The 15,858-nt window shown below is 43.0% G+C and overlaps 1 protein-coding gene across 1 annotated transcript; it reads right to left on the bottom strand.

The window, feature by feature from the left end:
* Positions 1-915: 915 nt before the first annotated feature.
* LOC119816042 (lysozyme-like protein 1) lies at positions 916-15,543 on the bottom strand. Its single transcript, XM_038332299.1, has 4 exons — positions 15,405-15,543; positions 14,780-14,938; positions 3,277-3,355; positions 916-985 (listed from the first exon to the last, which is right to left on the bottom strand). The coding sequence occupies exons 1-4, from the start codon at positions 15,541-15,543 to the stop codon at positions 916-918; spliced, it is 447 nt and encodes a 148-aa protein (XP_038188227.1).
* Positions 15,544-15,858: the final 315 nt, after the last annotated feature.

A 15,858-nucleotide genomic window follows, 5' to 3' on the forward strand; every position in this document is an offset into this window, starting at 1 on the left:
ATTCGCTATGCTGGAAGAACCTGGAAGTCAGCGTGTGCTTTGGAATGCTAATAGAAACCACAGATAACCGTTTGCCTGGAGTTTCTTTTCAACCTAACAGTTATGTGGATGATCTAATGTTGCTTTGGAATTTGGTAGATTTAATTCAAGTGGATATTGTAATAACTAGGGTCAGTCTCTAGACCAGTGGTTCTCAATCTTCCTAATGTTATGACCCTATAACACAGTTCCTTAAGTTGTGCTGACCCCCTACCATAAAATTATTTTGTTGCTACTTCATAAATAATTTTGGTATTGTTGTGAGTCATAATGTAAATATCTGATGTGCAGAATATCTGGTATGTGACACCCAAGGGGTTGCAACCCACAAGTTGAGAATCACTGCTCTAGATGTTGGCGCTAACAACTATAGTTTCATCTTTTTATTCCACCAGAGCTGCCACCAAAATTCTACCAGGATGCAGGAGGGTCCTCTCTAGCAGTGTTGATTTGAGGAAGTGCTGAGTAGCCCTTGACTAAAAGGAATGGATGGCCACATGCTCCAGGGGATGTAAAGGTTGGGAAGCTGGCTGGCAGCTTCTTAAGGTTCCTTCCAAGTGCATCTTGTGACCTTCAAAAGCCTCATGCTTGAATGAGCAGACACATCAGGGACCTTTACAGCAGGGAATAAAAGCTCCTTTTGTCCAGGCCTTAAACATTCTGGACACGTTTCTCCACGTCTCCACACCATCGAGGCATTTATGACATCATTGAATTCTACTCCGGGAAGTGAGATATAAACGGAAATATTTATTCCCTTTAAATACCACTTGGATTCCCTCTTCAACTCTGAGAAGGGATACTGTGAGGGAAAGGGATCCATACGCACTGCAAATCTGGGAAATAGCAGCCACGCATCCTTGCACCTGCTCCAGATCAGGAAACCTCGCATCCTTTCTTCCACTCAGACATGTCTTTGCCCTCACAGTGTTTCTTCCAGCCCTGCCTGAGGAGGAGATGGAGATGGTAACAGCAGAAGGAAGCATGCCTCCCCCCATGACCTTGGCTGTAACCTCCAGAGGAGTAGGCGGTGCTTAATCTGCTTCAGACATCTCAAACTTCCATTCCTCTGTCTCATTAAAGCCTTTGTGTGTCCCTCCTCCCTCACCCCTATTCCCCCTAGTCACTGTCTGCCTTCCCAACAAACAAACTGCATTTTTAAGGAGGGATCATTGAGAGCCACAGCTCTGAGCTACTGAATGGGTAGCCTGATTGGGAAGCTTCATTAGAAATACAGCCACACAATCCTACCTGAAGCAATCTACAGATTCAAAGCAATGCACATCAAAATCCCAGCACAATTCCTCACAGACAATGAAAGAACAGTCACTCAATGACACATGGAAAAACAAAAGACCCATGATAGCTAAAACAATCCTGTACAATAAAAGAACTTCTGGAGGCATCACAATCTCTGACTTCAAACTCTACTACAGAGCTACAGTACTAAAAATAGCCTGGTATAGGTATAAGAATAGACAGGAGAACCAATGGAACCAATCAAAGACCCAGATGACAATCCACACACCTACAAACACCAGATTTTTGACAAAGAAGCAAAAAATATAAAATGGAAAAAGAAAGTACATTCAACAAATGGTGCTGACACAACTGGATATCAACATGTAGAAGAATGAAAATAAATCTATATCTATTGCCATACACAAAACTCAAGTTCAAATGGATTAAAGACCTCAACATAAAGCCAACCACAATGAACCTCATAGAAGAGAAAGTGGGAAATATATTTGAACGCATTGACACAGAAGAGCACTTCCTAAATATAACCCCAATAGCACAGGCACTGAGAGAAACAATTAATAAATGGGACCTCCTGAAACTGAGAAGCTTCTGTAAAGCAAAGGACATGGTCAACAAGACAAAACAGCAGCCTATAGAATGGAAAAATATCTTCACCAACCCATCAGACAGAGGTCTGAGCTCCAAAATATACAAAGAACTCAAGAAATTGGTCATCAAAAAAAAATAATCCAATAAAAAATGGGGTTCAGACCTAAACAGAGACCTCTCAAAGAGGAATCTAAAATGGCTGAAAAACACTTCGTCATCAGAGAAATGGAAAGCAAAACAACTCTGAGATTCCATCTTATACCTGTCAGAATGGTCAAGATAAAAAATACTGACGGCAGTTTATGCTGGAGAGGTCGTGGAATAAAGCAAATACTCCTTCATTGCTGCTACTAGTGCAAGCTGGTACAGCCCCTTTGGATATCAGTATGACAATTTCTCAAAAAATTAGGAAACAACCTACCTCAAGAAACAGTAGTATTGCTTTTAGATATATATCCAAAGGATGCTCAATTGTACCACAAGGACATTTGTTCAACTATGTTCATAGCAGCATTGCTTGTCATAGCCAGAACCTGGAAACAACCTAAATGACCCTCGACTGAAGAATGGATAAGGAACATATGGTACATTTACACAATGGAGTACTACACAGCAGAGAAAAATAATGACATTTTGAAATCTGTGGGCAAATGGTTGATCTAGAAAACATCATATTGAGTGAACTAACCCAGACCCAGAAAGACAAATATCATATGCTCACACTCATAAGTGGCTTTTAAACATAAAGCAAAGAAAGCCAACTTACAGTTCACAATCTCAGGGAACCTAGATAACAAAGAGGACCCTATGAGAGACATACATGGATCTACATGGGAAGTAGAAAAGGACAAAGACGTCCTGAGTAAATTGGGAGCATGGGGACCATGGGAGAGAATAAAATGGGAGGGGAAGGGAAGGGAGAGGAGCAGAGAAAAATGTATAGCTCAATAAAAACAATTTTTTAAAAAAAGAAAATAATCACCCAGTTAATACATCCACAGAGATGAAAGGGTGTGTTCAGAAGCAGATCCTGCTAGTTGTCATTTACAGACTGACCATTTCATGCTCGCTGCTGTTTATTGCCTTTTTCTAACAGATATTTTATTGCAGTCTCTAAGTCTCACACAAATTTAGCGCAAACTCAAGCTTCCTGTCCCCCAGCTGTGTTGGTAAATGTACCCTTTTCCTTCACATGACAACAAGACTCTTCCATGCTTGTGTGTTGTTCTGGACCCTCATTCTTATGGGGGTGAACATAAACCATGCATGTTCCCTTGCTTGGACTATTCTGCAGACACCAGTTTTGCATGTCTACCCCAGCCACCAGGAACAGATACACTTTAGGTCCCACCCTGGTCTTCCTGAGTCTCCCAGGGAGGCACTCACCAATAGTTCATCCCTTGCGTCTCCTTAACAATTTTCTTAGCACAGAGAATGGCATCTGTGAGGTCATCAGTAATCAAGGCTGCAAAGAAAGGAGTGCGGGTTAGCTGGGCCTTTGCTGTCTGAGGGGTCCCTACGCCTACACCACAGCTTCTGTGCTCTTCTGGAGGGGCTCAGAGAGATGTGACTTTCCCTACAGAGAAACATGAATTTCTTTACCAATAACAGTCTTTGTCTTCAAGACTCTCCTCACCTTGGGCTACCTGAGAGGGATACAGTGCTGAAAATTTGGGGAGCTTCTTTTAGAGGATAGTGAGAAGCATTTTAAAAAGTTTAGAAATTATATATATATATATATATATATATATATATATATAATATAGTGTGTGTGTGTGTGTGTGTGAGAGAGAGAGAGAGACAGAGAGAGAGAGAGAGAGAGAGAGAGAGAGAGAGAGAGAGCTGTGCTGGTGCCTGCAGAGGCAGAATGGGGTGTCGGACCCTCTGGAGCTGGAGTTTTAGATACTTGTAAACTGCCTGATTTGGATGCCGGGACCTCAGGGTCCTCTGGAAGAGAGCATCAAGAGCTCTTAACTGTGAGGCCAGGTTTTTTTTTTTTGTCCTGGAGAATACATGTAAGGCAGGGCAGTGCAATGCTGTCTGTACGCAGATCCCTTTGACTATGCCATGTCTATCAGTAAAGATTAAACCATCTATTGTAATTTTTCAGTTTGTACATTGAATGTATTATCCAAGTGAGCACACTTCTTTCATGTAAAGAAAACGTAGAGTTTGAAGCCACCTGCTCCACTCTTTATTAATTTGTCAAACAAAATCTTTCAGTTGAAATGTAATCCTTGATTGTTAATGATTTTTCCCTCTTTCCTGGAAGTGATCTCCAAATTCCCTTGACATAAACATTACAGAAATTGTCATACAGATATGAGAAGTCTAGCATTGCTCCAGCAAAGTGGGTTCTCTAGGTGCAGATCTGTGGACAGAGTGGTAATTCCCAGAGTCTGGAAGTTGGGGAGTAGATAAGATATTGGTCACTGTACAAACTTGCAGAAGTAAGATGAAGCGGTGCTGGAGATCCAGGGCACAGCACAGTTGTGGTATTTTGTCTGTGCTGTAACAAATAAAGCTTGTCTGAATCTCAGAGTGAGGAGCTAGCCACACTAGTTAACCATGGAGCCCAGGCAGTGGTAGGACACACCTTTAATACCAGCACTCAGTAGACAGAAGCAAAGGGATCTCTGTGAGTTCAAGGCCACCCTGGGCTACACTGGATTGATCCAGTCTCGAAGAGAGACAGAGCCAAGTTGGGGTGACTCATCACTAGGGAAGTGGAGACGGGAAGGGATATGGCTGGGATGAGAGAGGAATAGAAGGTGGGAGAAGGCAGGAGCTCAGCATTCAGTCTAGGACTTGTTGAGATAGGATACCCCATTCAGTTTGAGGATTTTGTAGACGTAAGAAACAGAGAAGCTCTACTTCTCTGACCTTTCAGCTTTCACCCCCTAGTATCTGTCTCCAGGTTTTTATAATTAAGAACAATTAGAATTTGAGCAACACATAGTGATTACATAGTAAATACTGTATCATACACACTATATACCACAGATCACATACACACACGCCACCTCTCCAAACCTATACCTCGCACATACACCACACACACATACATACCATACACACCCTATGCACACACATATAACACAGATGCCGTACAAATACCAGATCACATATACCACATATACAGTACACACCTCATACACACACCACACACACAATATACCACACCATCCCCATGCCACACCCCCACCACATACATACCCCACACACCATATACATACACATATACACACCACACACAAATATCATAAATTTACCACACCCCTTTGTATACATATCACACACATATAAAACACTTACAAATACCTGGTAACTATGGCTGTTTCACTATCTGAGTGTAGATATCACTTCGTAATATATATGGATCTGAAACTGTCACATTGTATACATACTTTACATAGGGTTTTGTGAATTATACTTAAAGTTGGAAAAGATAATACACAGTAATCTTAATTAACATTAAATCCACCTAAAACAAGCCTTAGCCTCTCAGTTGTTTTAGCTATACCTCAGGTGCGTTGCCACCTGGTGGCTCTCCCATTATGTAGCACAGAGGTCCCACACTATTGGACAGCTCTAGAAAGAGACAATAAAGAACTCACTGGTGTCTTATGAGAATTAGCTCTAAGATGTGAATATCAACACTTTGAAATCGAAGTGCTTATCCTCGACCATTCACAACAAAAATGCATTTACTGTCAGAAAGAAATGGCCAGAAAGAAGAAGCATCAACTTGAAATTGTCACGTTTCAATTAAACACCATAATAGTGAATTGTTTGTAAATTTGCTAGCAGTGAATTGTTCCTCCACTCTGCTAATTTACTTCTAGTTGTATTACTTTTCTCAGAGGATCAAGGTAGTGACATTTCCCCTAGGCAAATTTATTCAAAATGTGGTTTACTTTGATTCTGATTTAAAACAAACTACCATTTACCAAGGAAAAAAACAGGAACCACAAAAAAAAGAATGCCGGAGACAGGATTATGCGGAGGCAGGAGCTGCTAAAGCAGTGTGTACAAACCCTAAATAGCAGCTCAAGAATAGAAATTTAGTTTAGAATCTCCAGGAGCAGCAAAACTCCAGCCGCTTGGAAGTCGTGTCTCTCAAGACACACATCTACAGCAGCTGCCAGTCACCATGGGTTTACACAGCAAGTATCTTTAGGAAAATCCCCATCCACTTTCAGAACAGTCATTTCAGTAAACACCATCAACGTCCCTGGCAACTGAGGCCCCGTTCCCAGTAAATGAGCCTGCGTTTGGAAGGGGCTGGGGATAGATTTTACAATAAGTAGCATTGGTGGTGTCTCAAGAGGTGGGAAGGAAACATTACACACTGAAGAGGAACCTGCAGTGTCCCATTGTTCTAGGAGAGGAGCATAGCCCATGCATATGGGAAAACAGTTTAAATCGTGTCTAGGACTCGCATCTCGCCACAGCAGGACCAGAAGGTGGGGGTTAAGGAAGAGAGCACTGTGGGGGAAGTTGTTTGTTAGCCTCCTTAAGGTGTTCCGAAAGTGCTACTTAGAGCTGAGTAGTGGAGCGCATGACTGTAATTCTAGCTCTCCGGAGGCAGGGGTCAGGAGGTTATGAGTTTAAGATCAGCTTCAGCTATATAGTAAGTTGGAGCCCAGCCTGGATGACAGGAGACCAATAGAATAATAAAGAAAAAGTCTCCTGAAAATGACTAGATTAGCTTAGTGTTAAGGAAGCCTGGGGTTGAGACACAAGGAAAAGATGAGACTTTGAAACAGTGAAATCACCACAGAGGGGCAGCAGAGGGGCAGAAACTGGGGAGGCAGAAGACTTTGGAAAGTTTCGTGCCTATAATAGTTTCTGCCCAATTTACCTTAAATAGACAGAATTGTCTAGTCAAACAAGAATAGAAACACTTCCTTGGGAGCAGTATATAGTGGAATAGTTCACTTTACAACAGGAAACAGCAGGAACTGGTACCCAAAGCCATTTCTCATTTCCAGTTAGCACGTGTCAAAGTCCGTGTGCCTCCCCCTTCCTCACCTGCCTCCCCCTTCCTCCTTCTGCTTCCCCCTTCATCCTCCTGCCTCCTCTTCCTCTCTCTTCTTCCCTCTGTCTCCCCCTACCTCCTCCTTAATTCCTCTGTCTTCCTCTGCCTCCCCCCGCCTCCCCCAGCCTCCCCCGCCTCCCCCGCCTCCCCCAGCCTCCCCCGCCTCCCCCCGCCTCCCCCCCCCGCTTCCCCCCCGCCTTCCCCCGCCTCCCCCCGCCTCCCCCTGAATAATTACAACCTCCATGGTTTTGGTTTGCATATCTTCTTCTTCTTTGAAGTACGATGTCCCGCTGTTGAAGAATAAGATTAACATACATGGACTATACTATATGGTGACACCAGCAATCGCCTTTCCTGTAATCATCTCTCATTAGCAAAACCCATGTTTTAGAAGAAAATAAAGATTGCCATTATATCAGGAAATTCATAAATGGTGTGTGTGTTTAGTTTATATATGTGAATATTTACTTAGTCCATCTTCTGGTGCCCTAGCAAAATATCTGGGACTAAAAATTTATAAATAAGACAATTTTATTTGGTCCATGATGTTGGGATCTACTGGTGAAGGCACATGACAGAGGACATTATTGGAAGACAGCATGCATGCTCACTCCAGCCTTCCTCCTCATTCTAAAAAGTCACTAATGTCCAGACAGGGTCCCCATCCTTCTATCCTCATCTAACCTGAACAGCTTTTCCAACACCCCACTTCGAAATAGTAGTCACATGAATTTGGTATTGTTTCTCACACATAAACTTTGGGGGAAACACATTTAAACCACAGCAAATATGTCAAAATAAACTCTGTGGAGTTTGAGAAAGGGAAGAATGGGTTTTGGGAAGACAGTTTATAAATGAAAGAGTTTGTATAATTTTTGAAGTGGTATGAAGTCCGCATTCTACATAGATATAAGGTGATGTACCTTGTGAAGATATCTAGTGCTAACTCATTTCTAGGGTTTCATAACAAATGTCCCAACTTTATACCACATAGGACAAAAGGATATTGTTCCCAATTACAGCCTTTCTGGCCCAAGGCTGAGGTTCACCAGTCACTGAAGTTAGGATAGAAAGTCAACATCCTGCTTTCTATTTTAAAACTGTGTCTAAAAATTCCATCCTGGGGATGGTGCGCAAGATTCTGTGTATGCCAAGCAAGCACTCCATAACTGGGCCACAGCCTGGCCCTCTATCTCCAGATGATGCGGAAACAGATACAAGCATTCTTTAGTGCTAACCATCAACTGCCAACACTTCTGATCCCTACACAAGTATGAGCTTGCATTTCCCAAGACTTCCTTAACTGGAATTAAATTGAAATAGTATTAACTAAAGGAATTCGGTTCATATCAAGTCAAACATATCTGTGATAGTGAGAAGAATTTTTCTTCCTGCTTTCAACAGCCGGAAAAATAGGACAAAATATACAATAATCTTATTTTCAGATATTGGACACCCAGTGGTACTGTGTTGACCCTTCCAGAGAGAAAATAGAGGCATAGAGCCCTGTGGTTGTCATGGTTTTTGCTCAGAGAAGAATAGCTAGGTCAAAACTGAGATAGATCAGAAGCCCCAGGGCAGGGATTTGTGGAGAATATCTGAACGGCAGGCAGAGCACACTTGAAACAATTAACATGAGCCAACGACCTGACTCCCTGGGCTGGGCAGGAACAAATGCTCTGGGACTGGACAACAGCAGGGCTCAGCAGGCTGGGAGACTTACCTTGTTTCTAGCCATTTAGGAGGAAGAAACCTACCTGAATCTATATGGCAGTGATTCTCAACCAGTGGGTCATGAGCCCAAGGAGCTGTATGGGCCCAAACAACCCTTTCGTAGGGGTTGCATATCAGATATTTTGCATGTTGGATATTAATATTACAATTTGTAATGGTAGCAAAATTACAGTTGTTAAGTAGCAATGATAATGATTTTATGGTTGGGGGTCACCACAACATGAGGAAGTGTATTGAAGGCTTGAGACACTGGGAAGGTTGAGAACCACTGCTGTAGGGCATTCCAAACATGCCGGAGAATCACGCTTTGACAGAGAAGGAACTAGACATAGTTCATTAGTCTAGACCTCTGTCATGGTGTTTGAAGGTGAATTCAGGGGCTTGTCAAAATCCAACAAGGACTCCCTCCTTACAGGAACAAGTCAGCCACCCACTAAGTCTACTTAAATATAGCAGTTAGTAGCCAAAAAAAGCTATTATGTAGAAAAAGAGCTGTCAATACATAACACATAATAAGGATAAAACATTCAATGCAAACAAATAAATATGCTGTCAGATGAAGTATGAAATAATTTCCTATCACTAGGCAAAAGAAAGATATTGGATTCAAGTTTGATAGATTCGACACTTAAGGGAAAAAGATCAGAGATTTTGGAGACAGAATCAATGAAAAATACTGAAACTAGAACACCTGAGAGGAGGAACTCAAAGAGGGTGAGAGAGCATTGAGCAAAAGGCGTGTCCAAGTTCGAATCTAGGAGAAGCAGGCTGAAGAAGGATGGAAATTTTTCCTTTCCGTCTAGAATCGCATGTATATATAGAGACATATATATGTAAATATATATTAATTATGCAAACATTTTCATATTTAAGGCATTTTATTACTGTATGTGTACTATGCAGAAATTGTTCATACATTTATTTTTGTATAAACTCTCTCCAGAGTGAAGCCAAAATGGAATCACTTTTAGACAGAGAAAGCTGGGCATGCTTGTTAGGAGGTTTCCACCACAAACCAGAAACAGTTGAAGGAAATTATTTAGGCTAGATGAGAATGAATACTCCTTAGCTGCCTGCCCAAAGGACTCCGTCCCAGGAATGAGGAGTGAGCGCTGAAAGCGGAGCATACGTCGCACGCAGCAAAAGCTGTCTCTGTTATAAAGCGGCCTGCCAGTTAATTACATAAAGTGAAAACAATAGAATTCCTTGAGGTGTGCATCATGCAGAGATGAAATACATGGGCCCAGCCTGAGATAGAATGCCATAACGCAAGGATCCTATTCAAACCTCAGGTAACATACTTGTATATGTATGCTGCCCAATAGTTGACATCAAAGGGTCTTCTGTCACTTCCTATTTTTTGAGACATAGTTTTCTCACTGAAACTGTAGCGCATTGATTGGCTAGAGTAGTGGCCATGCAAGGCCCCAGGATCCTCTTCTCTTCCTCCTTCTCACTGGGATTATGCCAGTGTTTTTATGTTGGTTATGGGGATCCAAACTTCAGTGTTCATATTTGTATAGCAAGCACTTTGCCGACAGATTCTACCTCCCCAGCCCTGTTTTTAAATATAGTCCTATTGGAAAACATTCAAGTCTAGTCATTTACATATTTTATGGCTGTTTTCACACTACATTATGGTTTAGTAACTGCAACAGAAACCATATGGCATTCAAAACCTAAATAAAATATTTACTCTGTGGCCCTTCAGGAAAGCAATTGCTGACCTAGGTTCAATCACTTAATACAAATATGTAATTGCCAGAATGGACACAAAAGGTAGCTATGTTCTGCCTATAAAAACTCACCGTTAGTACCCAGGCATGGATGAGCTAAAGCAAAGAATAGAAGGAAATTGACCGTGTAGATCCTTCCCAAAAGAAGCTGCAGTTACAGTCACGCTATTCTACAGTGTTTGTGTAAGAGATGGTGCCCTTGCTAAGGGGAGGAAGGACTCCAGGGAGAGCATGGCTAGCCCACTGAGAAGACCACCATCATTAATAAGCACATCCCTAAAAACAGAGCTTCAGAAATCTGTACATTAGAAAGAAATCAAAACTATGCATAGACAGAGACTCCGCTTTCGTTCTCAGCTGCCCAGACCCGAATAATCACACAGAAACTATATTAATTACAACAATGTAGCATGATTAATAAAAACCCAGAGACAGACATTGGGGTTCAATTGTAGGTCAGAAAAGCAAAACAGCCAGCCACTGGCTCTTACCTCAGTCCGAAATGATGCTCCTGTCTCCAGGAATCCTCAGAATGAGACTGAGCTGAGCTGTCTCCTCTATCTTAGATTCTTCTCTAGTGTTGGGATTAAAGGTGTGCACAACAATGGCCCAGTTTCTATGGCAAACTAGTGTGTCTTTTGGGGTTAAAGGTGTGTGTCACCACTGCCTGGTCTGTAAGGCTGATCAGTGTGGCTGTTTTACTCTCTGAACTTCAGGCAAGCTTTATTTATTAAAATGCAAATGAAATATCACTACAACTATGCTATCCACTAATTTAAGAATGTTTTTCTCACTCTTCACAGAACTAAGACAAGAGAAGACATAAGAGACACTTTTTGAACATTCTGCTGATAACTATAAAGCACCCAAGCTTTCTTCAAATGGAGACAAACTAAGTGCTGCAGAGCAAAGATCCATTTTTTTCAGTCTGGAAAACACATAGATTAGCCTCCCTGGGCCATGCTAAGCATTCCCTAGGCCATTCTTCTTTGTTGGGGGGGGGGCACCTGAGCATGAGCCTCCTTATATAGTAGGTCTCACGTGCTGTGAGTAGACATGGGAACTTCATGAAAGAATTCCGCACTTCTCCTCTCTCCTGTCAAGGGTCATATCCTTGTATTTTGCAGTATCATTCATTTTCTTGTCGGTATTTCTCCTATTTTCTATCTCTCTCTTTCTCCCATGTTTCTATTAGAGATTTCCCCATGGTGTTTTTCTTCTCTACTCCTGCAAGCATTCCTTTCTGACATCGCTTGCTTATCACAAAAGCTCTTTCTTCATTTTGTTCTCAAGACACTCCTTTTCCCTAGACTGTGCCTTGCCCTAGCTTCCTCAGTGACTCCCAATGAACACAGTGACTGTTAAGTAGGGAAGAAGTGTATTAGGTTTCTTTTTCTGCCTAAGGGAAAGGCCCCCAAGCATCGTGGCATTCACAGCACAAGCTCTCCTTGTAGTTTCCTGAAGGAGCAACATGGGATCAGCTGTGTTAAAAATCATGCAGTGGCTCATGCTTTCCTTTTGGAATGGTCTGGGGTAGAGCCCGCTTCCTTGCTTGTTTGTGTTTTGATAAAATTTAGTTCCCTCTGGTTGTAGGGCTGAGGTGTCTGTTTGCTTGCTTGATATAAGATAGGAGACACCCCTAGCTTCTGCAGGTCACCCACATTGCTTGGTTCATGTCTCACTCAACTATTTTCCAATACACCAATGTTGGTTGAGTCTCTAATCTTCATCTCTCTATTACTGCCTCCCTGTGACCTCAAAAGGGCAGACGCTCTGCTTCCAAGGACTCACATGCTTAGATTGGGTCTAATCATTTCGTCCGATATTTCCTCTCTTGCTCAAACTCAGTACTCACAGTCACAATTTTGAAAGCTTTTTTGCCAAGTAAAGTCATACACTCATTGGTTTAAGGGATGAAGTGGTGTATTAGATGTTTTCTTGTTGTTATGACAAAAAAAATTAAGAGAAAGGAATGAAAGATTTTTGAGGGGAATCAGTTTATCATGGTGGGAAAGGCATGGGTGGTAATAGGAACATGAGGCAGATGGTCGCCATTGTGTCCCCAGTACAGAAGCAAAGATGAATGCTGCTCAGCTCCCGTCTCCTTTCACCCAACTTTCTTTTTTTCTTTTCTTTCTTCCTTCCTTCCTTCTTTCTTCCTTTACTTCTTTCTCTTTCTTTCTTTCTGTCTGTCTGTCTGTCTGTCTGTCTGTCTGTCTGTCTGTCTGTCTTTCTTGTTTGTCTCTTTTTGAGACAAACTCACTATATTGCTCTGGCTGTCTTGGAACTCATTATGTACACTAGCTGGCCTCAAACTCACAGAGATCCACCTGTCTCCCAGTGCTGGGGTTAAAGTGTGCATCGGTGAGCCTAGCTCTGTTCACTCTTCGTATCCCACCCTTGGAAGGGTGCTGCCCACATTTCGGGCATGTCTTCCTTTCTCAGCAACCCCCCTCACAGACATGCTCGGAGGTGTGTCTTATTAGTGCTACTGAAGAAAGTATTGAAATTAACCTAAGTGGAAAACAAACATTCTGAAGCTCCAGGTGCAGGGAATGTGCTGGTCTGATTACCACACTTAGCAGGAAGTCCCTACTACCAGCTCTTAGAGAATGCAATGAGACATCTGCACCTCAGCGAGCTGAAAAGTCTTATCAAAGATACAGATGGTTTTAGCACAGAAGATAAAAAAAATCAAAAAGACATCTTCTGCAGACCATCAATAGCCCTCGCCTGTAAGATAGTACAAATTTGTTTTGAATGGATCCAGAAGAAAAAAAAATAGAATCAAGAGGAAGAAGCAGACCTTGGGCCTGCCAAAATAATGTTTTCTATGAAGGGCTAGTAAATAGCTGGGGGATTTGCCCCAGAAAGCTGTGACCATTCTATATTGATGTTGGGTGTGGACCCTCAATAAATCGATGCCTGATTCAGCTCTCTATCTGCTTACTTTTGATGAAACAAAGATTAATTAAAATATAGTTTGTTTTCCGCTCCCAAAGAAGTTGGCCCAGAGTATTTTCTGACTGATTTCAATCCTGTCCTTCATTCTTTGCATTCATATCTTTAATAAGTGAATATTTATTGAGCCCCAACAATGGCCAGATAATGTTCTAGCTACTGGGGACACATCAGTGAATTAACCAGGTAGACGAACACAGCAGTCTTCCTGGATCTTTCCCACCTGTTTCATAGCCTGCTTCCTCGCCTGCAGCCCCTCCCTCTATGAGCACCATTGCTGCTGAGCTCTGCTCGGCCATTGTGTGAAAGGGCAACATGGGATCAGTTGGGTTAAATTTATGCATAAACTCCTATATTTTTCTTCTTGAACGTCTAAGGAAGTGTTTTCCCTAGGAAAAAGAAAAGAGTTCAGTGCGCAAAGGTCCTCGCTTCTGCTACGCACTTGGCAGGAACACTTTCTGACCACGGTCACCACAGCAGCGCTTAGGTGGTGTCCTCTCTGGCCTCCTTCATGCTATTCTTACAAACCAGTCCTCTGCAGTCAGTGCTAAAATGGGATGACTACAGCCGTCTGCCCACTGCAGGCAGAAATCTAGAAACTTCTTAGACCAGCTGTCACCAGCCCCTCCACCGGCAGTTCCCAGCTTTTCCTACCATGTTTGCTGTGATTCTTCAGGATTCTTTCCTTCCCTTTAAAAAGAATGTGCCAATCTCCCTCCATACAGGTCTTGTTTAGCCATTAGCTCTGCCCAGAATGACTTCTCTGTCTCTAGATTCTCAAGTCCTGTTTGTCTTTCATGTCCCCATTCAGAGTTTTCCATGAAAATTTTTTTCCTTTTTTTTTTAGTGGAACCAGGCATTGACCTTATGGTCTCCAGCATGTCTAAATGCCACTGAGCTAGATCCCCAGCCCTGAAATTTCTTAAAATATCATTTACTCCTGGAGCCCACATCTATCCGTCCATCCCCTCCCGGCCAGCCACTGAGATAAGCTTTTATATCAGTACACACTCTTGTTCACTGGGTAAGGCTTGGTAAAGCAAAACTCATGCATGTTGTGTTTTATTGTTTTCTTCTCGGAGTTTAGCGCACAAAGACCACTGGTTCTGGTATGCACTTAGCCAGGAATGTTTCCATCCATATGGAAAACTGAAATGTTTCAATGCAGGGAAAAACCTAGGTCATTTGCTCAGCCCTGTTTTGGTGGAGGGCTTACTAAAAACTGCTCTAAGACGAATAAGACATTAGCACACATATGCCATCGGAGAAGCTACTGAGTCCTCTGCTGGCCCAGGAACAGACTTACGTGTGTGAATATGAACTCGGAGTTTTAAAGCAGATGCAGATGTATCTCTTGCGATCTATGTTCTTATCTTTGCCCCTGAAGATGAGGAATTTGAATAAACAGGAACAGTACCTGAGCAGGCAACATGGCAGTGATTTTTCTGTTGCAGTCTTACATTTCTGCACCACGTGAAGCTGTTTATCTGGAATATTCCATAGTCAGTGCTCCCATCCTCCAGGACTTTCTGGACTGTGGTGTTGTAGTGGCTCTCATAGTACGCCATGCAGATCCCTGTGTGGAGAGAGGAGGACCTAAGGGGAGCACAGCCCTTTAGCTCAGCCTGCCCTATGGGGTGAATTTCTTTATGCATGCTACGAACTGGCCCCCTTCCAGCACACATGTGGATGAGGTACACAAGGGAGAAATATCAGCAGGACACGGAAGTGTGTACAGGAGCAGGGGCGCCAACCAGAACGTTCATAGCAGCCAGTAGCGGAGCCTTCTCTGGGGAGCTAGTGTCTTCCACACTGTTCTTCTCCCTCCCTGTGATCATGACCCCAGGACTCCAGCAATGAGAAACCAAGGACGGTGGGGAAACAGAGAGACGGGTGAGAGTGTGCAGCTTGAGAGAATGTGTGAAGAGCTAGCAGCCTCTCCGGTGGCAGTGGAGCCTGGCCAGGCTGGGGACATGGAGATCTGCACCAGGCTGACGCTCATAAGCTAAGGTGGAACGAGCCAGGAGGCGGAAGAATCTCACAGTTTCCAAGGTTAAATCCTCCGTAGTTGTCCAGGCCAGCCTTTACAAATATTTTTGCCAGTTTACATCGAGTGTAGACTTTGGATTCTGCAACGACGCTGAGGCTGATAATCAGGGCCAAGACACCGGCAGCCTTCATCCCCAAGTTCCGTAGGAAGCCAAGTCTGCCAAAAGATCAGGAGAACGGTCAGACAGCCTTGATTCATCCTCGGAGCACCAGTCACCAGAATTTCAGAGCATAGTCATCCTGGTTGTGGGCAACCCCACTTTAGTACTTCTTGGCTGTGGGCACCCCCACCTGATTAAGTCCTGCCTGTATTAAGCCATTCTGGACCTCTACGGGGGTGGGGAGAAAACAACTCAAATATAAAACACAGGGCAGAGGTAAGACTGGAGGCTCTTGCTGCTGTGTCCTTAGAATCAGACTAAGAGAAATGTACCGTTCCTCACTGAC

This window comes from Arvicola amphibius, chromosome 6, assembly GCF_903992535.2.
Source record: "Arvicola amphibius chromosome 6, mArvAmp1.2, whole genome shotgun sequence".
NCBI classification, from domain to species: Eukaryota; Metazoa; Chordata; class Mammalia; order Rodentia; family Cricetidae; genus Arvicola; species Arvicola amphibius.